The sequence below is a fragment of the Chelmon rostratus genome, chromosome 20 (genome assembly GCF_017976325.1).
Source record: "Chelmon rostratus isolate fCheRos1 chromosome 20, fCheRos1.pri, whole genome shotgun sequence".
NCBI classification, from domain to species: Eukaryota; Metazoa; Chordata; class Actinopteri; order Chaetodontiformes; family Chaetodontidae; genus Chelmon; species Chelmon rostratus.
This window is the reverse complement of record NC_055677.1, coordinates 2,564,928-2,592,535: the sequence shown is the minus strand read 5'-3', so window position 1 is coordinate 2,592,535 and position 27,608 is coordinate 2,564,928. Positions and strand designations below refer to the sequence as shown.

At 41.7% G+C, this 27,608-nt stretch overlaps 1 protein-coding gene across 1 annotated transcript; it reads right to left on the bottom strand.

Moving 5' to 3' along the window:
• Nucleotides 1-160: 160 nt before the first annotated feature.
• LOC121624111 (MAP7 domain-containing protein 2-like) lies at nt 161-27,304 on the bottom strand. The gene is given in 16 exon segments (XM_041961725.1): nt 161-2,857; nt 4,410-4,705; nt 5,285-5,411; nt 6,206-6,269; nt 6,444-6,548; nt 7,028-7,208; nt 8,714-8,852; nt 9,657-9,865; nt 9,945-10,018; nt 10,991-11,109; nt 12,413-12,502; nt 15,694-15,783; nt 18,094-18,235; nt 24,863-25,023; nt 26,311-26,364; nt 27,181-27,304. Coding segments are annotated over 15 exon segments (1,971 nt in total). The 3' UTR covers nt 161-2,857; nt 4,410-4,413.
• Nucleotides 27,305-27,608: the final 304 nt, after the last annotated feature.

The following is a 27,608-nucleotide window of genomic DNA, read 5'->3' as shown; positions in this document are numbered from 1 at the left end:
AATCTCAAATAAAAATTAACTATTCACTTCAACTTTTCCAGATAAGTTTTAATTTCAGTGCAGCATAAAGTCAACACACAGTGAGATATAATGATAAATAAAAGTGGCTGCATTAAGCCCTACACTAGATTTGCCATTTCATATGTCACATTATGAATGCCAAAGACTGAACATCTTACACAGTTTGGAATCTTTAACATTTCCCTTCATTTCTGTTCCCCAACCAAAACCGTCTGTTTGCCATTACTATACATTTGTTTATTTATCCAGCTCACTGACACACATGGCATGATGAAGTTTATTGTTCTTTTTCAGCAGTTATCCATGCACCACATCTACAATGATATATTCCACCAAGCTGCAGTGTCACAGAGTTAAGTAATATTCGGATAAACATTATGTCCTTTATTTTTACTTCATATACAAGGGGACCCAGGAGACCCTCTTACAATGAGTTTCAGCAAAATCTGGAGGAATAATGAGCTTACATAAAGAGAGGGAAGCCATCCGGAGAGTGGAAACATAAAAACAATATGCTGAAGGTTGCAGCAGTGCAGGTTAACACCTTTTTCCCCTCAATGTGGCACCTTGGAGGAGCAGTAGAGCCATTTTTCCACAACAAGAAGGTTTGTCGAGAACCTTTTCTGCACCAAATTTGATTTTTCCTCCCTATAGTTCCCAAACCCAAACGGTCTCTGTGACTGAGATCATGCATTAACCTACATGGGGCTCCTCAACACCACTCCCACCAGCTTACTTGTCACTCTTAAACTAAACAAATTACACAGACAAAAACATAAGTGAACTGTTGAATAAATAGAATGTGATGTTCCAAACCATATTGCACATTTTTGATAAAATTTAGTATTCTCTACCACAACTTGGCCCGAGACCATAATGGTAAGGAGATACCCTAAAACATAAAAATGTAACTAAATAGTGGAATAGATGGAACAGAATGGGATTTTCCTTAAATGCTCAAAAATTTGCGTTAGAGTTTTGTTGGTGTCTAAAGAAAATGCAGTGAACAATTAAATAAATATAACACGATTTTTCATAAATAATCATAAAATTGTACAGAGTCTGGTTAGTGACTTCCCAATTTGTTTTAGGTGGGTGGGACCTGATGGGGGAGTTTAGACTACACTCCTGGCTATGGCCCTGATCATCCACACGGAGAACCTGGGGCTACTGGAGCCCTTGACAGCCTGTTTTCCTGGAGCTTTGCCCTGCTGGTAATTCAACCTTGCTTTCACATAATTGCCATTTTTCCATCACTCCCCTCTGGGTGCCTCTGAAAATCAAACAGACTTGCCGAAGGAACAGTTGTAGTTCTTGTTTCTCTACTCCCAGGTACTTTAAAGGAAAAGTGGCTTTAAACAGCAGGAGTTCACATGCTGGATGAAACACAGCCGGGCAGCAAAGCACAGAGGGCGGGTCGTTTTAAGGGAAGATGTTGACTGCACAGAGGTTTAAGGCCTCAGAGGTGATGAGCTGCGAGGTGGTGAACGCTGTTTCATACCAGAGTCTGTTCTGAATTGGTGAGGTATATTTTAGTTGGGGGAATGAGCTGCAGGGGAGATACAAGCGTCTTCAGAGCAGTGAAACACACAACTACTGTAAGTGCACACTCTAAACCGCAGCTAGCATGGTTACAGTCAGTGCCAGACAAATACACAACACACTGTGTCAACATTTTCCTGACCTGCACATTTTTGCCCTCCCAGGTTTTCTTCATATTCTCACTGCGGATTGTTGCACCTCCACAAATCGTTCGTCGATGAGCAGCGGAAAAACCAAAGCTAAAGGCTGAGCGCTATGGGTCAGCGGCGAGGTTATAATATCAGTCGTTGATGATTTTCGCCAGCGTCGGGATGACAGGAAATCTACAGCAGTCTGGCTTTTATAGAAGTAGGAGTCGCTGTCAGCAGTAGAGCAGGTCAGAGGTGAGATAAACACACAGGAACCATCAGAAACACTGACAGAAAGAGAGAATCTCTCACACACTGTTGAAGTACACAGCTACAACCAGAAACAGCTCAACTAGCTAGTCCTCACTGAAGATGCTACACAGTATTCACACAACAGCGTCTGTTTTACGGCTCCTCTCCAGATAACCTGCTACAGAGCCGCTCCCCGCGCCTACGACGACAGACTCCTCCACCCAGTCGGATCTATTTACAGAGTTTTACGAAAGCAGGGGCGAGAGATTAAAGCGGATGATGCTCGAGTGATATTTTGTGGCAGTGCAGCTGGGCAATGCAGATGTAGAGCAGACACAAACAAAAGGCTCATGAAAAGATGTGGTAAGATGTCTGGGAATTTTCTGAGAAATGCTAAACATACAGTCATCTGGAAATTATACAGTAGCTTGATGTGTGCAGATTTGGGCTAATGTTGACCTTGAACAGGTTGAATACCTGACTTATGCACATTTTATAACATGTTGAAGTGTTGAGTCAGCTTTAGATGAAGTTTACAGTCAATTTACTTCCCTAAACTTAACTTTCTCATTTGACAAACATGCAGCAGTGCTTGCCTCCCATTTCCTTCTCTTCTCTCTTCTGTCACATGACACAATGATGTAAGTATACTTCCCATTATTTGCATGATTTTGTCAACCAACTACGTCTTGTTTGTGAGAGTCAAAATTGCCCATTTGCACTGCCTCAAAATGTGTCCAGAAGCTTTACTGTTATGAGTTTGCGAGGTTTGGTGATACAGATGTGAAGTGAGTCGTTCAGCACTTGTTCCTTGTGGAAGTGATGATTGTTGTTGTTGTTGTTGACGACAGAGGTGATGGTCTCTTGGGCTGTTTCTCCTGTTTCCACCAAACCTGCCAACTCCTAAAAAGGTCCTAGGAGGGAGAAAAGATACAATGGAAAACTGCTTAAGACTGAGAGCAATCAGTAGCTGTGTTTCCATTACAGTTGTTCGCAAAATAAAAGCGATATTTCTGAAATTTCGGCAAAGTTCGAATGCGATTTGCAGGTGTTTCCATTGAACAGTGTTTTTCGTAAGTTCTTGGACGTCCCGCGAGATGTGTGTGCGTGCTGTGCGTCGGTAAAACTTAACACAAAGCCCTATAATTAAAAAGCACATGCTGAAGGTGAAATAAAGAAATGATCTGTTGACTTAGAGTGATCACTGATTTTAATGGCCTATTATTTATCACTTTGTTATTACGCGAGGCTCGCTCTGACAGCGTCAGCTCGCTCTGACAGCGTCAGCTCGCTCTGACAGCGTCAGCTCGCGCCGGCGGAGCAGCAGCAGAATACAGGACTGTGAATTACTAAAATGTCCTTTGAACATATTTTCTATCAGCAATTATGTGTAAATATTAAAGTTAATGGCGTGCACGCGTGTCTCCCACATAGCTGAGGTGCACACACTCATCACAAGTTCATCTCACGATTAATGAAAACGGAATGATTAGATTTTGCAAAGTGCGCACAGGACGAGATCACAGCTGTCGGATTGTCTTTAACAGATCAGCCAGCGTGACAGCTGGAACAGCTGGAGTGTTTTTGTCTGCTACTTATTGAGATCCAAAAAACATACAAACACTACAAAATTGACAAGACGTTATATCTGACTGCATGCGGCCGTCCCGAAACGGGGAGTCCGCTGACCTCGGAGACGTGTAAATGCAAAAAAAGTGTTTCCATTACACTTCTGCGATACACCTAAATATCGACACGTCTGAAAAACCACCTCAAGAGAGCGTAAAAATGTTTTTGCGATATTTGAGAGGATTTTCGAAATTTCCATTACCGTTTTTTTAATGCGATATTTAGGATTTGCGCATTTCTAGGGGCAATGGAAACGCAGCTAGTGACGTAACATCACATAAATCCATGAGGCGTATTTACCTTTATTAGGTGTTTTAAATCTGTAATTCTACATACTACATATTTCGTCTGTTTAGTTCTTACAAAAGTGTAAAAACAGCAAGTCGTGGTTTTACAGGGGTCATATGCTGGACTAGAAATATCTTAGCTTAGCATAAGATGGTTCACATTTAGCATACACATATGACAGTGGCATCAACAGAAAGCAAATACAGTTACTATATTTTTCAAAAGGGAACTTTTAAGGGTTATTCCAGCTATTTATTATTGCTCTTTCATAAAGTTGGACTCACGGGAGATTTAAAAAGAAATAGTGAACAGAGGCTGAGATCACTGTGAACACTGGTGTCTAAAAAGTCCCACAATGCAATCGGTAGTAACACAGAGTTTCTGTTTAAGACTGAAGTTTCAAGCTCAAGTCTGAGAAAATAACCCTGATGACATCATCAGGGGCTATTTTCTCAGACTTGACCAAACTCCTCCAGAGAGACTAACGGCAACATCATCATACAATCCTGAGCATGATGAGTGAGCTGATTCTGAAGGGCGTGTCTCTACCTGGCTACTGGATGTCCAGTTTGCTCGGGCCGACGCTGTGGATGAGCTGGGAGGATTCAGAGGCGGCACTGTACGCTTGAATCAGCAGGTTCTTGTTGAGGTCTCCGACCCCGCTGCCGGCCTGCAGTTTGGGGTACGGGGGCGTTTCTGCACCCTGACGCTGTCCTCGTCCGTGGGCGTCGAGGTCCATCAGGTGCTCCAGAGGGCAGCCGTCCGTCCCCTCTGTGACAGGTGAAAACTCATGAGCGCTCGCCTGCTCCTCCCTGGACACTGGACTGATGGAGACAGATGGAGAACTTAAAGACACAATGATGACAGAGACAGAACATTTAATTAATTTGCACTAGTCAAAACACAGCTTCAGTATTAAATCAAATATTGGGTCATTTTACACACAGTTTTAGGTTTTGTTATGAAAAGATATGCTACAAAATGAGATGTGGATGAAAGCTCCATGCTTGTGTATTTTGTATATGAACATGTGAATGTTCCTCTTTTTAAGTTTTCCTCACACACATTTTGTCTGTTTGTATGAGCAGTATGGGCTGAAAATGAGATGCAAGACTCTTTGTCAACTGCTTGTATTTCCCCAGCTGGGAATTAATAAAGTATCTTATCTTATCTTATCTTAAAAAAGAAGCCAAAGCGGCTGATTGGTATGTGGGGAGTCACCTCCATGCAGGCAAGACTTGGCAGACACGCTGGCTGAAACGTGTAAAATGTAGGAGCAGTATGAAAACTACAAAAAAATCTCTTTAGTCTCTGCAAAACACAACCATGCAGAGTCAATGCTAACACAGATGCTAGATTTAAAGAAACAAATCGAGACTGAAGAGTGAAGAAAGCCAGCTGAAGACATCTGAGAGACGTCTCACCTGACGTCCATGGACTGGACTCCGTCAGACAGCTCGTCCATGCAGCTCTTATTCTCCAGGGGTCCAAGCATGATGACGGGGGCCTCAGCCGGGGTTGCGGCATCCTCCTCAGAGGGGACCACTGCCTCTGCCCTCATGTCAGACACTGCAAACACACAGTGTCATTTTAAAGAGATTTCTAGCAAATTCATTGGTGGATATTATAATAGAGGTGCTGTAGGCCAGATTCAGCCTGCCCACAATATAGCCCAGTCAGTCTTCATCTACTGATGATTCAAAAAACAAAAACACTTTGAGCTCTTATGAAATATAATTTCAGATTGTGAGGAAATATGAAGCCTGTCATGACAGCTGGAATACATGTTACTGTGGTGTTTTAGTTGGTCACAGGTTGAATTCTGTGACAACAAGGCAAGTGAGACAGCACTTTATTTTTTAGACATTTCCTTCTAGATAACTTGCTTGGCAGGATTTATAAGTCAGACTGCAATATTAAAGGAATTAAATCTGCTCTGGGGCCACCGTGCTGATAAAACAGCAGTAATGAAAGCCACTTTGGGTCAGAGAGTTTAACAAATGCAGAATTCTTGGTGTTGGTCTTACTATGAACCACCAGGTGGCACTGTTTCCCAGCCTGTCAAACACTGCTGAGTCACACTGCAGCTGAGCCTGAGCTCGTTCAGTTTTACAGGAAACTAATAATGCTGGCGAAGCAAGATAAAAACAGTTTGAAAGAATATTTCAAACCCAAGCACAAAAAAACAACAAATAAACAGAACAAAACATTGTTGGAAAGGGAATGAAAAAGTCACGAAATCAAGACCAGATCAAAAGAAATGAAAACGGAAGGAATCAAATTGCCATAATGCAGGAAATGAAGCCATCAGGGAGATCCAGGAAGATGATGTGTTTAACATTCACCTGCAGCAGCAGACAGAGGCTCCACTTCACTCTTCCGTGTTCTCTTCATTATCTCCTCAATTCTCTGAAAAAAGAGGCAAAACACAAGTCACTGCTGGTGAGGTGAAATATTCTTTATTTTTTAATATTTATTGTCCCTTATTTTTAGTTGTATCAGTGTTTTATTATTGTCCAGCATTTTAGAAAGGCCATATGATGTTTTGACATGAAATCTATGACACGTGTGGATCTGTGATACCTTCTTCCTCTGCAGTCTCTCCTGCTCTTCCTGGATGTGCAGCAGCTCTCTCTCCTGCCTCTTCCTCTCTGCCTCCTTCTGTGCTCGCAGGAAAGCCTCCTCCCTCTGAAAAACACAGTTCACATTCTCTGTCTATACTTCATTCTTTCTGTAGAAGCATAGTTGAGTTTGATCGCAGTGTTTAAATGAGACGGCATCTGTCCTCAAACCAAACTTCATATTAAAAATTAGACTTTTATCCTTGTTTAACAATGTGGCTCAAAGAATTTATTTAAAGGAGATCTGGGTTCATTTTACTTGTGTTTATATTAACATATTTCAAAAATTTAAAAGAAAACAACACTGACACTCTGACGTTTCTGTTTCAAGAAGAATAAGTTTCATGTTTCTGGTGACAAAATCAATATCAAAATATTTCAGCTTCTAATTGAAGTCCTGATCAGCTAAACAGTGAATATTATTGATACTGAAATCATTTCTATGTATCCAGATGACACAACCACAAGTTAGCTCCCTTATAAATGTTTTCATATAAGCAGACAACACTTCACTACATGAACAAAAAGACATTTGTGCAACCTGACCTCTCTGTCCAGCTGATCCTGCATGTCCTTCCATCTCTGCTCCTTCTGCCGTCTCTCCTCGTCCTCCCTGTTCCTCCTCTCCTCCTCCCGCCTCGCTCTCTCCTCCTCGGCCTGCTGTGCAGCTCTCTGCTGTCTCTCTCTCGCCTCCTGCTGCCTCCTCTGCTCCTCCTCGGCCCTCAGCCTGAAGGAACACGTGAGATTTGAGCTGTGCGAGCCAACATGAGTTCAATGGACACTAAAATTCAAAGCTTTGGTAGAGAAGATGGTGGGTGTTTGGGGGCTGAACTTGTAATGTTAATCAGCCCGTTACAACTTTCACATGACAATATTTTGGACATGATCGGTTGTTAAATGGTAAATGACGGGGAGCTATGTTAGTCATTATTACGGAGCCCCTGAAGTGTCAGCTGAAGCTCCCTGAAGCTCCTGCGGCTCCTGAAAATAATTAATGACCATTTATTTAAAATGCATTTTATTTTAGTTTGTTCGTTTTAAAACAAACACCGTGCGCGCTCACAGATGACAGTTTATCCTGCGTAAAGACACAGGTGACGGCGCACAGCGATGATGTGCAGACGCTTTGCGCTGAGGTTCAGGAGCAGAAATCACATTAACCACGTTTGATTAATATTTTAATTGCCTATTATTTAGCATATATTCATATTTTATCATTGTTCAGTGAAATAGTCATTTTATTATTCAGGTTGACAGCTGACTGCACGCGCCAGTAAAAGGATGACGGCACGCAGAGAGTGGAATACCGCTGTTACTTCGGCCACGCCCCCTGACTACGATAGCCATAATTAACCAATATTGGTCCATTTAAAAGGCGCATCAGATTATAAGGCGCACTGTGGGTTTTTGATAAAATTAAAGGCTTTTAGGTGCGCCTTATAGTGCGGAAAATACGGTAAATATTAACTATATCGTGCGCACGTTTTAGTATCTCGTGCGCACAATATATTGTTTTTTTTTTCTTCATGACACTTCAGGGGCTCTGTACATTATCTATCACAGATATCATATGTCTGAAACTGGTGTCTTGTTATGGAAATTAACACACAGATTTAACCCAGAATGATTTCTGAAATACTTGAGAAAGCAGATAAAAGACAGTTCCAGTGCACTACAACATGACAAACCTCAACTAAACAGTTTAACAGGGCATTTTCATACATGAACTAATATCATGATGCAGTTTATACTCATGTCAAAATAGGGTTCTCTGGTTATTGTACCATTTCTTCCATTTCACACAGTTTCAGGATCAGCTTCAGTACAACTGAAATTAACCATTAAGGTACATACAAATTATCAATAATTATTAGGGCTGCAATCAACAGTTATGATCATGATTAATTAATCAGCCAAATATCATACACACAATCCCCATCACCATTTCCCAGATCCAAAGATGATGTCTTCAAATGTGTTGTTTTGTCTGACAAATAGTCAGAAATCCAAAGATATTCAGTTTACTATCACATCAGACAAAGACATGCAAGAAATCCTCACAACTGAGGAGCTGAAACTAAAGAATGTTTGGCAGTTTACCTAAAAATTACTTAAAATGATCCATTATCAAAATGGTCACTGATCAGTTTAGATGTAAAACTGTGTCAGCTCTAATGCACACACACACACACACACACACACACACACACACACACACACACACACACACACCTCTCCTCCTCCTGCCGTTGTCTCTCCTCCTGCTCCTTCTGTATTCGGGCCAGACGTCGTCTCTCTGCCAGCAGTCTGGACGCCTCCTCAGCATCCGTCGTCCCACCGACACTCCTGCCTGTGGGCGTGCCTGGGGACTCTGTGTGTGTCCAGGGAGAAGGAGGTGGTTGAGTAGGAGGTGGTGCGGCATGACTTCACAAAAACCACATGTGGTCAAATGTGTCAGCGGTGAGAAAAACCCGCAGACTGAAGGACAGACAGGTTTGCCAATGATAAGCAGTGTTTTTGAAAAGCCTTCGTTCTCTGATTCATCCAGTTCAGGAGGCCGTTCTCCACAAGCTGTTTTCAGGTGAGAAAAACAGCAGCTTCGTGTGGACCGAGTCCAGAACAGACAGAGAAAAGCTTTGTTGTTCAAATGTTCTTCTCTTCTTTCTCCCTCATTTTCTGTTCATTTAAAGTCGCACCGTGTTGATGCTCTTTCACATCACAATCATCACATGTTTTGCACTACTCCATTATTTATGCTAACATTCGCTAATGTGCAAATATCGGGTGCAGTATTACGTATTTTTTACTGTGTTACCTGTGGTTTCCTTTGAGAAACTGAGCCATCCTTTCTCAAGGCAATAGTATTTTTAGACTCTTGTATATAATGTACATAGATAGCGTTGATTTTATTCTCTTTCCTTTTGTCTTTTTAGTTCTTTTTATACGTCTCTCTTTTATTATTGCTGTCTGCAACAACTTAATTTCCCCAGCGTGGGGTCAATAAAGTTTTATCTTATCTTATTGGTGAAGCAGAAACATGACTTCTTTAATGAGAAGTTAGCTTATGCATACAAAATGTACCATGGCTGACTGCTATAAATAAACCACACACACACACACACACACACACACACACACACACACACACACACACACACACACTCTGCGCATTTACCTGCATTCAGTTCTTTGCTGGTGGATTTGGGGATCTTTCTCTCTGATGTCTCAGATTTGGTTGACTTCCTCTCCAGGGTGCTGTGACCTTTGACCTCAGAGTGACCCCTGTCATCGGTGCCAGGGGTGGTGGCCCTCTGCCGGAGCGGGGAGGGGGGGTACTGGCCGGGGGAACAGGGCGACTGGGCGCGACTCCTGGTCGACTTCACCCTGAAAACCAACATGACCACATCAGGTCACCTGGACTCTAATCCATGTGTGTAGGTGTGTGTGTGTGTGTGCTCCATACCGTTTTGGTGTGGCGGGGCCCTTGCTATTGGCCCTGAAGGAAGAACTGCGGACCGGTGTGTTTGGAGTCTCCCCCTGTAAGTCACAGTTACAGATATTACTGAAATAATAACAAGAGCACATGTTATAAACAGTCGGCCATGACATCGAGCGCTTTACAAAACATTTGTTCAGTTTCCATCATTAGAAACATTCGGCTCACTGACATGAACTCACAACAACATTCAGTTTTAATCACAGGTTTAACTACTGTAAATAATATACTGTATATATAACACATATCAGTCACATTAGAGCCTGACAAAGGAAAAACCAAATAATTTTCTGTATTGATTTCACAGAGCTTCCACCCAAGAAGTCTGTGTGGATCTCAGTTTTCAGTGCTAAAGACATCATGTTGAGTTTTGGATACTGGTCTTCCTTCACTCTGACAGAACTGGCTCCCTGGATTCCCTGAATGTTTGTTGAGTAAACACATACACAGATTTGTATAAAAGATTTTCACTGAAAACACCCAGAATTTTCTAAATCTAGATTTTATGCCCCACACATACAGTTGATATGATGTGATGTGATGTGATATTTTTCCTGCTGGAAAATGCAAACACATTTGCTGCTTGTGAGTCAGAGCCTCACATAATAAATGACTCTGCAAAAGCCATTTTCATAATATAACTTTCATTTTGATTGACAAACATTTCATTGTGTTCATCCTCTTCGGGAGAGACAAGGAAACATTTGACTACTGAGCTCACAGTCCCATGAGTTCACAGTAATTCTACAGACAATCAGATTAATTTACACACAGGACCTTTGAACCTGCAGTTTACAGCCAAGGGGACGTGTTAAGGTTTGAGTGAGTGTGTGTGTGTGTGTGTTTGCATCATCTACATACACTTGCTAATGTGTCCTTTCAGTCTTCAACAGCTTATTGTTAATTAGGCAGCAAGTGTGCGTGCATGTTTGTGTGTGTGTGTGTGTGTGTGTGTGTGTATGTGTGTGTGTGTGTGTGTGTGTGTTTGTGTGTGTGTGTGTGTGAGGGCTGACCGTGGGTGTTTTGGCTCTGGACATCTCTTCAGGGAGCCCAGCGACGCTCCTGCGGTTGGAGGAACTTCTGTACGGTTTGTGACTGTTAGAGGAAGCTGTTCGGTGGGACACAAAAGACACTGAGGGGTCATGGATTGACACACACACACGCACACACACACGCACAGATGGATTAAAGAACCCACACAAAACCCAAATGTGCACACAGGACGATGACACAGACCAAGAAAAATAAGAAGAGGATAGACATGAGCAAAATAATCACAACAAATAAAAGAGAAACTCATGTACTTCCTGTTACCTGAGAGACAAAGCTTTTATTTTTATAATCAGTACCTGAATTCTTCTGCTCCACAAAGTCATGCAAATCTTTTAGTGTATTCTTGTGTCCTAAAAGTAATATTTTCATATTCCAAATAAATCTGCCAGTGGAATGGGATTATTTAAACCTGTTTTAAATATAAAACAATGTGTTCAGTGTTCAAAAAGTTTCTAAAAATTTGTATCTTGAAAGATACTGATTGCTACACAAGAAATTTATGTATTTATGTCAAAATATTAGACACAAGTTAGTGTGGACAAGATGTAGGTGAAATATGAGTAAAAATTTGTTGTTATGTTTTTGGTGTCAATACCAGAAAAAAATACCTTTTTTAAATTCCACATCCTACAAAGGGGAAGTTTAACCATATCTTTGGTTGAAGTCCACCGGCTGTCTATGCCCCTTTGTCTTGTCTCATTTCTACTGGGGATGAGGTGATACAGTAACTCACTCACTTTATAGTTTCAGGTTGATTTTCTTATTAAAACTCTCTAAATACTGTCGTCTTACTTCTCAGCTGTCAAATCCACGACAGAGGAGATGAGTTGACAAAAAGCATTGATAGAATCATCTGAGCCGCGTTCAGTTTTTACATTGCGTTCAATCGCTGTACATAAATAGTTATATGTAGCTTTTTATGCCCTGGGTTTGGGCTCTTAGGCTACATACATTCTGCCCTGTCAGCTTACTGGATGTTGTTGAAGCGTTATGCAGGCTGAGAAGAAGACCGAAGGCACAGCTCAGGACTGAATCATAATGACCTCCGTCTCTTCGTTATTTTGGGTAAAATGATTATTTTGTCATATTTTTACTGAGAGCGCCCTTTGTGATGAAGATGCTAATACATTATCTATCATGATGTATCAGGAATCTATCAAATTAAACTAAAAATCTAACAACGAATGAGTTTTTATGTAGTGCTGTTGCATTAATTTATAATTTAATTGTACAAATAAAGAACCAGGCTCCTGGGAATTGAACCTCCTTCGTTAGTGTTTTATCACATGGTGAATTAAGGTTGTGGCCTGCTACAGTATCCCTAAACATTGGGTTCATTTAGGTTTTCCAGAATATATCTGGATGCGAAGTCTCTCTCTCACCTCTCTCTGGTGAATGGAGGGCAGCTGAAGAGTTGGAGAGCTGTTTGTTGATTGGTTGATCCATCATAGGTGGAGACAGGAAGTCACCAACTGATTAAAAAAAAAACCACACCAATCACTGACAGAGACACATACATGACGCTGAATCAAAGCACTGACTGCTGCTGGATGGAAGGACGATGTAAATGTCACAAATATGTTCAATAAACACCCCAATCAAACAAACAAACACCCATCACACGACAAGCACAAAACTGCCGGCGCGCGCAGAAAACGATCCTGCTGATCGATAAGCCATGCACACTGCTGAATAAATTAACCTTGGTGATGTAAGACAGACATGAAGCAGCAGAACAGAGAGCAGAGACAGACACAAGCTGCAACCTGCTTCATCATGAAATGGAGGATGATGATACAGAGGCAGCCGCTGCAGTGCCATGACACTGCGAGGGGAGTGTTTCGTACAGCACCTGAAGGCACCGTGACAACATCCAGAGAGAAGAAGAGGAAAGAAAACCGGCAGCAGCAAGCCAGGAACACCTGGTGTGTGCATGCACACCATAATAATTTAGATTTAAGTGTTTACAAGGCTGATAACAAAAAACTGACTTCATGCGATGAGTTTGATAATATTCAGGTTCGTGTCTGCGAGGATATTTCTAGTGCTGCAGAATGATGATGCTTCATGTTGTTCTGAATAGTTCACATGATCTTTTCTGACAAAAAATACTTTGACATTTTGGGAAAAATGCTGACTTTCTCTCTGAGAAAGAGATTTGGAGAAGAAGATCAATGCCACTCCCATATCTGTCCGTTCATTATGAAGCTACAGCCTGCAGTCTTTTAATTTAGCTGAGCACAACAAGATATAACGTGTTAATTAGTGAGCTTTAGAGCTGCTGGAAGGCAGATTTAGATTCATCCAGAAAACTGTTTTGTTTGTGTTTTGTCTCTGTCTCTGTTTTCTGACGCAACACTGTCTGTTAAAGGACAAATTCATTCAGAAATGCAGCAAATAAAAGGTTCAGTTAATTGCAGACCTGAAAGTGCTGTTAATGTTGTAAAAAAGAGTTTTTTTTTATGTTTAACATGACGAGATGATGAGCACAACTCATTTCTGTAAATCAGGTTTTGACAAAATAAGCTAGAGGAGGCCCTTTATATGACAGCTTATGTAAACATCATTGCTGCATTAATTTTATTATAATCTGACTTTTTGACAATAATATGATCAAAAAGTCTGATGCTCTACTCCACAATCTGATTATCATTTGTGTGCCTGTAAACAAACTGACTGAGAGGTTGAGATAATTTGTTTATGTGTCAATGGAACGTAAATAAAAAGTGAAGATTTTTAGCAAACATGACTTCGTCGGGACATATTTCTTTGCGTTAACAAAGAGAGTTAGAGTTTAATTAGATAATCAAACTGGAACATGTTCAAGTTTCAGTGAAATTCCTCTCGGGTTTCGCGCAAGGGCGCAAAAAAACATCAACAAAAAAACAGCAGGGATTTCTGCAGCGGCTGCTTCTGTAATGCGGGATGGGGATGATTGAAAATGTCTGGTGGAGGTTTTGTGTGTGTGTGCATGTGTGTGTGTGTGTGTGTGGTGATCTGATTGCACTTGCCTGTTTGTCGGTGGGGTCTAATAAGTTTCACAGATAGCTACAGGGTAAATGTCTGGTATGATGTATAGTGTGTGTGTGTGTGTGTGTGCGCGCGTGTGTGTGTGTGTGTGTGTGTGTGTAGAGGTGCAGGGTGTGATTTCAGACTGGGTTCCCTGCTGAGACGACATGTATGCATCACTAAACACGGCCCTGGGTCAGGAAGACAGGAAGTAGAGCAGCCCTTTGTTGTGATAAGGGTGGGGTGTGTGTGTGTGTGTGTGTGTGTGTGTTGGATCATGTGTAGCGGGGGCTCCAAACCAGACAATCATTAGCCACAGAGGAGGACATTAGTATACTTTATGTGCTGTGAACTGTTGATGACAATGATGAACCCTAACGTTCCTCTGTGTTACACACAATCAGAAATTCGGCACATAAACATACAGTCAGTGTTGGAGGTCACACATTTGTTTGTCTTAAAGCAACAAAATAGAACTTTTTATTTTCTCTCATTGTCTGTTAATAGCTGGATTTAATCACCTCAGTTTTTCTTTCACACTGATGAAGCTGAAGATATTTCTGCTTATATTAAAACCGTACAAGTTCAGCTTGTGTTCAGTAATAAACGTTTTTTTGGTCTTTCAGTGTCATTATTTGATAAACAATATATTTTTTTGTACATGTGGCTTTTCCACTCACGTGACTCATGTACATGGACAGAAATACATACAGATTCAGTCTAAAATCTTTGTAATTCTAGTTGCGTAGCAGGTTAGTAGAAAATCACATGACCGTGGGAGTCAGCAGAGTTACCAAATAAGGTCACATGAGTTAAATCTAAATAGTACTTGGCAAAAATACGTAAATATCATTCAGTTGCAATTCAGACAAGAGCACCGGGGAGCAGAGGGAGGAAACAGATGGAGCCTCATAAAATATATTTAAAATATTCCACAGTACAAATTTAAAATCAAGTCAGCAGACGACAGCACACTGATAACCTACTGTACAGTGTGACTGCTTGATACTAATTTTTTTGGCGACTCAAACCATGTATTTCTTCAGCAGGGTTAACAAGTGATAAAGGCCAAAAGACTGGTTCGCTTCACACAGTATTTCTGTCTGTTTTGAAGGATGCCTGTCTGCCCCGATTTGCCAACCTACTTGCAAGTAACGTTAATCAGTGCACTAGGGGCTATGTGTCATTTACCAAACTACAGCAGAGTAACAAAGACAAACTCTGGCACCAGAATCCTGTATTTCTATCTGAAAAACGAACTCTTTTTGTTGGGTGGCAGCCCAACACACATGCTGCTGGATATCTCTGCATATGTGCGACACAAAGGACTGCAGATAGGCACGATTCATTGATGAAACGTAGGAGAAGAAACCTGTGTGAACTGCAGTTACCCAGAAACCCTTTGGCTGCACGCATTGCAAAGATGTTTATGTATGTGTCAGTCACTAGAAAAAAATGAAGCAAGTTTCCCCAACACTGCAATGAATTCATCACTAGACACAGTACACACACTCCAGGACGGTAAAACAGCCAATGTGACGGCGCAAAGACGTCCACACACATGCAGACAGAGGAAGACCTGCAGGTGACACAGCAGGATTCGCGGTGGGGGAGCGGTATGAGCGTGGCACACACAGAGTCATGTGGTCTGTACCGTTACGGGATTGGCTGGCGCTGGAAGCAGCAGGAAGCTCATTGGGCTGAGTGGAGCCAATGGCATGGCAGGGCGGGGTCTTAGGGTTACCTGGGCAGCAGGTAAAGCAGAGCGGAAAAAGCAAAGCGTTACACACTCGCACATTCCACATGTAAACACACACCTGCGTCGCTAAGGCACGACATACAAACAAGAGACAGAGACCAATCTCCACACACACACTGACATAAACAGGAACAAACATAAACACCTGAGACGCAACACACCTGACACGAGATTCCCAGCAGGAGGTACCACATGAAAACCTCACTACGTCAAATCATAATCAAGTCAGACAAAACAAGACTGTCGATGCAACGTGAATGATCCAAGCTGAGGATCTCACCAACATGGTGGAACAGAGTGAAACATCGTGCACTACAGCTGTGAGTGTAAAGAAACTTAAACAGTCATGTTTTCATCATGAGGAGGCGACTCGATGTGCTTGGCATTGAAGTCAGTGAGGCTGTGAGAGTACTGTTGCTGACGACACATGGCTGACAATGCAAGACGAAAAGAGGACAGGACACACGGACATGTTGAGCTGATGATGGGGCTATAAGAAAAGCCGGAGGGTCACCCAAGTCCACAAAGACAATGAATATCTGCACCAAACTGCTTGGTAATACATCCAACAGCTGTGGAGACGTTTCTATCTGAACCACAAACATCAACCTCATGGTGGCGCAGGAGGAAAAGTCACAAAATCATTAGGATTCATCCTCTGGGAACCGAAAATGTCACCAAATTTTATGGATATCAATCCAGTAGTTCAATCTGGACTAAAGAGGTCGAACATCCGACATCCCAACCTCTGGAGCTGCAGTGTGGCTGAAACTGGGAAAAAAAGGCCTGAAGTTCATACAAGTCTGTTTAAAAATACTGGCTAGGTTCTCTCTGCAGTTGAGGATTTACAGTTACAGCAAAACGTATTTCATTATTCCACACTGCCTGACAGCATCATACATATTCTGTATCAGCTTGCGATGGATGACCGTCAGCTTCCTGTTGTATTTGCACTAACCATGCTGAAGTAGCCTGTTATAGCTGCTTGATTTATAGCCTGGAAGCCCAGCTTATCATTAGCCAATCAATTGCCTCCATAAGTCTTGACATTTTTCAGCAGAGAACGCATATGAACACGAATGAGTCCACTGTGATGGTTCAGAGGACGAGTGCTGCCGTGACAGGTTCAACATCTGGACAGAATAAACTGAGAACAGTTATCGGTGGGCAGATTTTAAGTGGACCACCTTGGAACCAGAGAAAAATACGCAGCACACATACACACACTTTGTGTCTTTAGTGAGTCCCTGTCCTTTAATCGAGTGGAGCTGTAAGATGAGATGCTGCTGTTTCTGCTGCAGTGAGCGTTCTGCCTGTCCCGACAGATCCCAGAGCAGCCTCTCTGCCAGTCAGCCGGGCCGGAGCCAGACGAGCCGCTGGGTGGACCCTGATCCCAGGTCAGTGCCAGGACGGCTGGGCTGGTGGGTGCTGTGAATAATTGATGTCGTTATGAATGCACCACAGGATCTAGAGCCCGACTGGTGGCACTCTGGCCTCCTGCTGGCCGACGCCACAGCAGAAATATCTCGGAAAGACGACGACGACGTGATACAAAAGAAAAAGAGACGTAAATTAAGAGCGATGGATGGTGGCAGAGTGAACAGCCTCATGTCGCACTTCGCCTGTGTTTATGTGCGTGGCCTTGGTGCGTTCAAGGTTGATGTGTAACTCCTGCTCTTTACAAATTAACCCTGCCTCCCAGCACAGAAATGAAACAACAGAGCAATGACTCACATATAAACAGACACCTGTAGCACATTCATAAGCAAAAACCACCATCATACACCAACTTATAACCACAGCTTCAGGAGGTCTGGCTACCTACTGAAGCTTTCTACACACAGGTGATATAATGACTGTAAACACAAACAGAGCCTCTTCTAACCCCGCTGAGGCGATAGAGACAAAGCGCTGAGCTGCTCCTGCATTGCAGCCTCCACACCCTTTTCCATCCGCTGCACTTCTCCTTTCTTTAGCTCCATCACCATCTCGTAATCACATCCTCACCTTCCTCTCTTTATCGTCGTATCACGCTCTTGTTCCATAGCCGCCCTCCTCTGCTTTGTCGTCCTCACCCTTTCATCCCACCATCCCCCTCTTCCTTTCCCCCTGACCTCCAGACCTCCCCCCAAACACCTCTCCTCCTCTCCTCTCCTCCCAGCCCCCATCAGTAACCACCCGTATGCTCTCTGCTGCTCTACTTCTCAAACCAACCCTCCACTGACATCATCACTATCGCTCTCCTTCTTTCTCCATCACCTCCTCTACAAACCCCCCACCTCCCATTATACTCACCCTCCACTCCATCAGGCGGCCCTCCCCATGTCCAGCGTTTCGGCCTGTTATCCAGGTGGTCCCGGGCCTCCCCCCCTCCACCTCCACCTCCACGTCTCTCTGCGCCTCCGGCTCTCCGGCGGACCAGGGCCTCCAGCCTCTCCTGTTCGTTGCGTTCAGAAACAGGGAAGAACAGACACTCTCTCACTGAGCCATCGCTACGGCGACGGGTGCCTGGCGATGCGCTCGGAGACAGCTGCGCCATGGTTACCGCATGCAACCGCAGCAGCCTCGCCCCTCCGTCCTCTTCACGCTCGTCTGTTCTGTGCGTGCTGGCGCTCACCAGCGCTCGATCTCTAGCTCGTCTGTCACTCAGTGATACATAATACAGCAGCTCTGCTCCCTCTCTCTGTCTGTCTGCCGCTCCCTCTGGGTACCACTGACTCCCTTTCTCTCTCTCTCTCTCCTACCTCGCAAGTGTTTACCCCACCCTCCCTCCCTCTCTCTCTGTCAGTCTCTACCTCGATCTCCCTCCCTCTCTCTCTCATAACTGAGTCTATGTCAGAGAGCAGTTTAGTCAGACGGGAAGGGACAAAATGCAACCCGTCACCACCCCCACACACTCGCATGAACACACACACACATACACAGGGGACCATGCCTCCACACACACACACACACAGACGCACACTGAGTGGGTGGATTGGATATTGATACTGGCTGCATTTGTTTTATCTCCGGGGCTCTTTTGTTTTCTTTCCTTGCCTCACTGTCTTCACCCTTTCTAAATTCTTCTGCTTCTATTCAGTAAAATATATTGAAAAATATACATTGGTTTCATACAAATACATTCTCAAGAAATAAATATAAACCACAACAGAACATATAAGATATATAATAGATACATTTTATGATATTACACACAATTGTTGTGTTGGTGTTTTTTTCTACCTAGGTGAGAAATAATAAAAGAATTGAATGTTACCCTCTATGTTTTCTCATCTTTTTTACTGTGTGTACTTCTATTTCAAAATGTATGCAGTTTGCCTTTTCTGAAGAGAACAAACTAATTGGCAAATTAATTTTAAAGAGCAAAAAACTTGCCTTCATCCATGGGTAGGGTGTGGCTAGAATGAAGAAGATAATCCAATAACCACTCAGTCATTTCTCATTGTTTAATGAGCAGCTCCTTGCCTGTCCAAGTCTTTTATGGCTGTAGATGATGTGCAAGTGGTTCTTTTCTTTATATCATCATAATGCAGACAATTTAAGATACTGTCAGATCTGGTGACCACACAGCGCCTATCTATTATTCATATAAAAATATTAATATCAGATATTCAACAAGATTTCATGGGGTATTACAGGGTTTCTACAGGGCTTTTTAATACCAAATAGGATGAAATTTAATACCTGTTTCATGAGCATACCGGTCAAAGTATAAAGTTTGATGGAAAATCAGCCGGGATGATGAAGTCTACAATTATATAGCACACTTTTTTAGTACTTCCAAGTAGAATATAACAATATTCCGCAAAAAAAGGACTTAACTCTTCCTGCAGCACAACCCACAACACAAACGTTTATCTTCTGTCAATAACATCTTGTCAGTGAGAATGATCCTCTTCTGCTATCACTTTTAAAAATCCAGTTCCAAGCATTCAAGAGGATGGTTGAGAATAAAAAGCCTTTCTTAGAAATATGGGCTCATACATTATAAAAATACAACAAGGTGTATCAGTACACTAGTCCTCACTTTTACTGACTTTTTTTTTGACATTTCAGTGCTTTTTCTGACGTGTTCATACAGTGATATATTCATTATGTCACATAGAGGAAACATTTTTATATTTATATTTTTTTATAGAGAGAGAGGCAGCCCTCTCTTTTGCTGTGTCTGTCTTTCTCTTCCTGCTTTGTATGTGGATCAGCTTTCTATTTACAACCACATCCCACTCTGGTTTTTCAATCAACAGCCATTTATGTGGCGGTGTTAGTAAGCAGACAGCAGTTGAATATACAGTAATTGCACAATATAAAGCTGATACACTGCTCCAGTATGCTGTCTATATATAAAGGCTGGAAATGCCCCACCTCAGCATTGTGGGTGGGTTTGCTGAAGGTGCATGCAGAGTCACACACAGACTGCAGGAGGGAGGAGGGAGGGTTCAGAGTCAAGAAGAGGGATTTAAAAAGAGGGATCAGAAATGTAAGATGAGGGGGGAGAATGGTGGAAGTGGAAAGAGATACAGACAGACTGTAGATGCCGATCAAAGAAGAACAAAGACAGAGAGGAAAGACTGCAGCCTGCAGCAGAATCATCTGCTGTGCCCGGATTCACGATTGTAGGAGAATCTGTCCTGACTGACGCACTGATACAACATAGAATAATAAAGTATGGTATATTATAATGCTAGAGTGGCAATGAGTTGTCAATTAGATGATTGAAATAAAATGAATCACCAACTATTTTGATAACTGATTAATCATTTCACTCATTTTCGTCATTTATGATAATGTATGAAGGGTCTTTGGGTTTTGGTAGAATAAACTGTTGGTTTGATAAAAGAAGCCATTTGAAGATGTCACTTTGGGCACTTTAGGAAACTGTGACACAAATTTTTGACACTTTATAGACTAAACCATGAACTGATTAATAGTGAAAATAATCTGTTAATAATCATTAATCAATCACTAGTCCTTCCAGGAGTAAGCACACAAATTCAAACAGTAACTGACAAAAAAAAACAGTGAATTTCTATGAGTAGTTTTCGGGTTTGAATTGTGATTTGTTGTTGTCAGGGACAATGCTGTGCATTAGGTAACATTAATTACAAAGCAAACGTGTGACGAGTGAATCATGACGGACTAATTTACATCTGCAGTGCCCCATCAGAATATTATATGAACCCACCTGCAAACATTAAAAGCCTGACACACTACAGGTTTAATTAGAAAATTGACACAATAAAACAGATAAAAACCAGAAACCAAACTCTGTCAGACAACTATAGATGACCAGTAACGTTTAGCCAAAAAATTACTTCACAACTACTATTATGATCCCATAACAATCCTCCAGCAAATATAATGCACAGTTATGATGAAGATGAACAAATGTTGTGTCTTCTTCAGTGATCCCCCTCTGCTATCTTGACTTTTTAAAACATAATTTCTCGACTTATTCAGAATACTTCAATGCTACAACAATTCTTCTGCAAAGCGAGTTGAAATGATTAGTTAATTAATTAGCTGGTCAAGAGAAGATGAATGTGGGTAGTTTAATCAGAATCAGAGTACTTTATTGATCACTGAGGGGAAACTGGGTCAGCTGCAGTTGCTCAAATTAGAGAACAAGTAAATTAAATTTAAAATCAGAAATATTTGAGAGAATATGTTAAAATAAATGTCCATTCCATCCATTCCTGAAATTATGATAAGCGTTTTTAATTTCAAAGACAAAACAACTGATTTATGAATCCAGCATATTAATTGCTTATGAAATATCACACTTATTAGTAATAGTTTCAGCTCTATCACAATTCTGGAAACACTATACAGACTTCACAGTACAGTAGTGTACTGCAGTATACAGAGTACATGGAATGTCCATGTTGTCTCTATTATTGCATAATAGACCAACAGATTATAAATTAATGCTGCAATAACTCTTTTCCCTTAAACTAACTCTTTAATTTATTGAGCAAAATGCCAAACATTCTCTGGTTCCTGCTTTTCCAACCTGCTGTGTATCTCTTTTATACTGTTGTATATTAAATATCTTTGGATTTTAGACTCTGCTTTCGACAAAACAAATACTGTGAAGACGTCCCGTTGTGCTTTGGGAAACTGTGATTTTCTGACGTTTTATAGACTAGACAATTAAAAGATTAATCAAAACAATAAAACTAATCAGTCGTTGCAGCCCGAACTGTGACTAAAATAGTTCAGTGAGAAAGCAATAACCTTTAGAGCAGCAAATCTTCGTCTATATAATCTGAAGGACATTGATTCTGCAGATGAGTTTCCTTTTCAGAGGTGAAATATGTGCTTGTCACAGCACTGCGAGCATCGACTGTTAGTTCCAGTAAATGGCACATGATACGCTGGCGGTGATGTCATCGCCCCGTGAGACTGACCAATCATTATGTCATTAAGTTATGCATATGAGTGTGTGGAGGGGAGGAGGGGGTCTTGGGGGATGCTAGCATGCAAACAGAGCCCTTAAATCAATAGAGACAGTGACCCCCACCCCCAAGCGTTGAATGGTGAACTCTCTGTGGATCAGACTGTCGCTGGCTTGTTAACCCGTTATGTGCTGCTTATCATTTCAACTGGCACTCATAATTTATATTCTGAGCTGACGGGACTTTCACACAAACACAGTAGATAATCTATGCTGCTCTGAAAGGGAATATAATAATATGAGCCAATGGTTCTCAGCCGATTTATGTCCATTCACGACTCATGTAGAGTGTTGAGTTTTATTCGTGTTCATATCCATACAAAATCATCTACAGAGGAGTTTTCAGTCGAGCATCTCATGTGTAATGACTGCGTTTTTCTTGAAAGCTTAGAATTCTATTTAAACATATTTTTACCCTTCAAGTCTATTTCCTTCTTCTGTGCTACACTGACTGTGTGTTGGGCTCTGAACGTTGCCAAACGCAGGTGACCTACACTCAGTGCTGTGCCTGAACACACCCTGGGTTGATGCTGCTGCTGCTAACGTGCTGCTCATGCTACACCTCCTGTGAAGTCAAGGTGTGACGCCCAGCAGCCACATCACAGCTGCTGCTGCTGCTATAAAGACAGCATCTTGCTCAAAAGCACTTCAGAGATGGTGCTGGTATTTTTGACGAATTACAGATCAGACATTACGAGCTGTTGTGTGAAGAATTTTCAACAGTTCAGCAAAACAAGCTTGTTCACGAATAGAGATGCGTCACAACATTTTTCCGCACCAGGGCTTGAAAATAGCTTCTACTGTGGCATAAGCACTGAATGCTGTGGGATTTCATACAGCATTTAGATATTCAGTGGGGTGATAATGAGCTGCTGTCTGATGTAGAAAAAGAGAAGATTGGAAATGGTGTCAACTTTAAGCTAAACTGTGTCCATTTCTATATTTAATTATACACATCAGTGGTGTTGAGCAGTACTACTGCATGTGTGCAGAAAGTTCTACAAAGCCTTTGTGTCTCCAGAGGGAGCTCTGTGAAGTCTGATAAATGTCCTCAAGTGATGTCACTTGAGTCAGCATCAGTTGAAAACTACAAGTTTGAAAATGAAACATATCTGCAGGTGGGCTGTCAGAAAGAAGTAAACTCACCAGACCTCTTTAGCCTGCTGCTCATCTCTGCTGCAGGCTGGAAACTCCAGGATACATTAGCTGCTGCTAACATAACACACCTAAATCACAGGCTGGACTGTCAGCAGGTATGTTGCAGTGTGGGTAATGTAGGCAGGGGGTTTTTACAAGGAAGAAAAATGCATAGAATAAAAAGATGCTATCTTTGGTTCTGCTGCATCAGTTCTGATCCTTTTTCTAACTGTCCATCGTGAGTCTGATAGTTCTATAGGAGTGCAATGATAAAACTGCTCACTTTCTTGGTCTGGTCCTTTTAACTTCCTTGGCCTAATTTGCTTGAAAATGTGTGCAATAACTTTTAAACTGGGGCTGTTGCAACCGGTATAACATATCTCATTCATTAACAAATAGACCTTTAAAGAATCTGTTTTGAAAGTTCGTCTAGGGCACCAAATCACTGGCTAAGGTTTAATGTTTATACATTTGTTTCTGTTGTGCTACACAGAATAACCCCATCCGTCCATCTCTTTGGCCTCGTCACACACAAGCCTTCCTGATGGTTTCCTATGATATTTTGTATGGTGTTCCATAGTATTTTGGGTCTGTCTATGGCATCAAGGATTGGGCAGGATGTTCAGGGTAAATTCAGTGTCTAGGCCAGGCATGTCAAACTCATTCTATAAAGGGCCGTGTGGCTGCAGGTTTTTGTTCCAATCAAGGAGGAGCACACCAGGCCAACCAATCAACATCAAGGGATCACTTGCTGAAGCTGAGATCAGCTGATTAATTGATTCCAGCAAGGTGAAAACCTGCAGCTACACAGCCCTTTATGGAATGAGTTTGACATGCCTGGTCTAGGCACTGTGGCTTTAAGTCTGATGCAGAAAACTTTTCATGTTTCAGTTGAACGCACACATTTGGTGAGCTGACAGAAAGTCATTACAGCTCCTGCATTAATTACTTGCTACTCCCTTAAACTCTAGTTCAGCCTAACAACAGCTGGAAATACACTGACTCTGTTATGGATCGACAGGATTTAAATCAGTGGCAGCTCAGAGACAGAAAAGAGAAAAAGAGAGTGTGGTCACTGGTGGTGAAGCTGCTTCTCATCACAGATTCTTAGTTTAAGTTGATGGATGTGAACAACAGAGTGAAGGTAGCACAAAAGGGATTGATTGGCCAAGGTTGGTGTGGTAAGATAAAGGAAACACAAAAGAATTCATGATGTGGCCTAGGACACAAATAATGAAAAACATCTGCACTCATGTTGTGATATTGCTTTTAAACATTGTATTTGGATGAAGTTACGATACTTGTTTATTGTGTCTAGTTTACTTATTCTTAGATCAGCATACACTTCTGTTAACTTAAATATTCAACAAAAATAATTTCAGTGTCAGTGGCTGTCAGCTGTCATCCTGTTTTCCCACTTCCTCTAATGTGTTGTGAATGCATCATTAGTGTGCTGTGACCTCTGACCTTCTCAGCCTCTTGCTGCTGCCGTCTCTTCTCCTCAGCTGCTGCCCTGCGATTCTGCTCCTTCCTTCTCTGCTCCTCCATCTTCCTCCCTCGCTCCTCTGCGCAGCGGTCCAGCTGCTGCTGCGCACGACGCTCCTTGTCCCGCAGCACCTCCAGCATCTCTGAACACACATGTATGGCACACGCACACACACACACACGAGTGTCAGATGTGGGAGGGAAGTTCATTTGCGCATGAAGCATTATGAAGTATTTTCTTTTTTGGGAGATTTTGTACTTCTCCCCCACTAAATGTCAGAGGGAAACATTGTACTTGTTACTTCACTACATGGCTGGAATAATCTGCTGGGAGCCCCTGGGCTGAAAGTATTTGTTGTGACACAAATCTGAAATAATAAAGGCCTTAAAAGCAGATTATAACACAGGGACCCCTTCATGATAGGGTCTTAAAACTACATGTTAAAGCCGGACCTGCCTTAAGGCCTTGATCAAGTCAGTACTGTAGATTAGTGGTGCATATTCCTGAGCAAATTTTCATTAAATTTGCACAAACCAGTTGACACGCAAAAAGCCAGAAGCGCTGTTGCAGATTCGACATGTGAATGCAGTCTCTGGTTGGTCCGGGGTCTTTGTTTTATTCCCCATCTCTCCCTCCTCATTTTCTGCCAACTCTCTATTACTGGCTATCCAATAAAATCCTTAAAGATGTTTCAGGTACTGCAAACAGCCAAGTTTAAGGTAAATGATGCAGTAACTTTTAGACATAATTTTCTTGAATAAAAGTGAAAATAAAACTCACACACACCGTCGAACTTACTGCTGGTATATTCAAGCGTATACCAAAGTGAAGAGGGTCATTTAGGCTGAAACGTAAGCGAGATTGAGCGTTTGTTCACTTTCATTCAAGGCACTACCCACAGAAAATTACAGTTCTACAAATTACAATTACTTATTCTTTATTTTTCTTTTCATCTTTCTACCTTTCCTTCCTTTTCCAATTAGATTTCTTTCATTCGCTCTTTCTTAAAGTCTTTGTTCCTTCTATCCGTTTGTTCCTTCTTTAACTGATCTACAGGCATGAAAATCTGAAAACGAGAGATATTTGGTGAGAATGACATTTTATTTTTCACCTCGGAAACAGTAGCTGACAGAATAATCTCTGAGTAACTGAATGAACTCAACCCTCTAATGAGGACTGTGTGATACAGTAAAAAGCTTCAGAACAAGCACGTCAGAGGACCTTGACCTATTTACTAGTATTTTTATTTTTTGTTAAGCAAATATTTAAATGTAGGATTTGTAATTGAGTATTTTTCCACTGACATATTGACATTTTACTGAAGTAAAGGATCTGACAATCCACAATGTATGAGTGTGTGTGTGTGTGCCACTGACAGATGAACAGGACAGACCACACACAGCTCCACCAGCTGAAGAGTTACTCATACCTTGTGTCTTCTCTCTGTCCTCCCGTTGCTCTTTTGCTAAATCCTGCCGGGAACCTTGAGACAGGTGAAAGAAAAATTGATGGATGAACGCAGCTGCCTGTAGGTTACACATATGTTTTATATTCTGGGGGGCTTTCAGTGGTGGAAAAAGTATACAGATCCTTTACTTCAGAAATATATCAATACCACACTGTGAAAATACTAAAGTACAAGTACAAGAGGCTTTTAAAACAGCTTATTTAGCTGAGCAAAAACCATGAAGGAACACTTCATCTTTCAGTTTATCACAAACATTCAGCATCAACACATCAGGAGATTCATGGTTTTCACTAGACAGGAAGGGTGTGAAAAACTGTACTCTGAAAAGCAAAAAATAACTAAAGCTGTCAGACAAATGCAGTGGAGTAGACATATGAAGCTGCATAAAATGGAGTACCTAAAATTTGTACTTAAGTACTGTACTTGAGTAAATATACTCACTTATGTTGTAACATTGGGTGCATTTATATTGTACCATATTGCTTTATCTGAGCGCCTCTGTGTAATTATGTGTGAGACTAAACTCACCAGTCAGACCAGTATAAGTTCAAGTTCATTTCTCATTTCAGCCATGAAAAATACTGTTAAATGAAGAGTATTTTCTCACAACTTCATGACATAAAACATTAAAACATTGTGACAAAACACAGAAACAACTAAAGATTGTAAATAATAGGATAATTAGCATTGGACCCCGATGTTATTCAGACGTTACATGCATTTGGTTGGTGTTTTCTTCATCTTGATGCTGTCACATTTTCAGTTTGTTCTGCCCTCATTATGAACATAATGGAAGCACATCAAAGCATGTGAAAGTGATTAGAAGTTTACCTCGAGGGCTGCTGTGATTGGAGGGTGACCGAGAAGGAGATGCATTCCTATTGGTGGTCAGCAGTGCGGGAGGAGGGGCCAGTGCTGTGTTTTGGAGAGAACAGTCAGACATGATTCATGCCATGCTGGTCAAGAGACAAATAAGCTAAAAATGTAAAGCTGGAGTGGTGAACATGACTCCTCTATGTGTCAATATGGAAGGCAATCACAAATACTACATTAGTCATGGCCTCCAAATGCAATAAATCTCCTGTCAGTCACTGTATTGCCTTTAGGGTCAGTTGTCAGTTTAAGATGTCAGTATAGGACCCCTGAGTGTAACCCTCAGCCTTCTTCCTGCTATGTTTTTGTTTCTCAATCTGTCAAGCTGACATGAAAGCTGCCCGAGGACAACTATCGACCAGCGTCTGAATACACACAAAGAATGG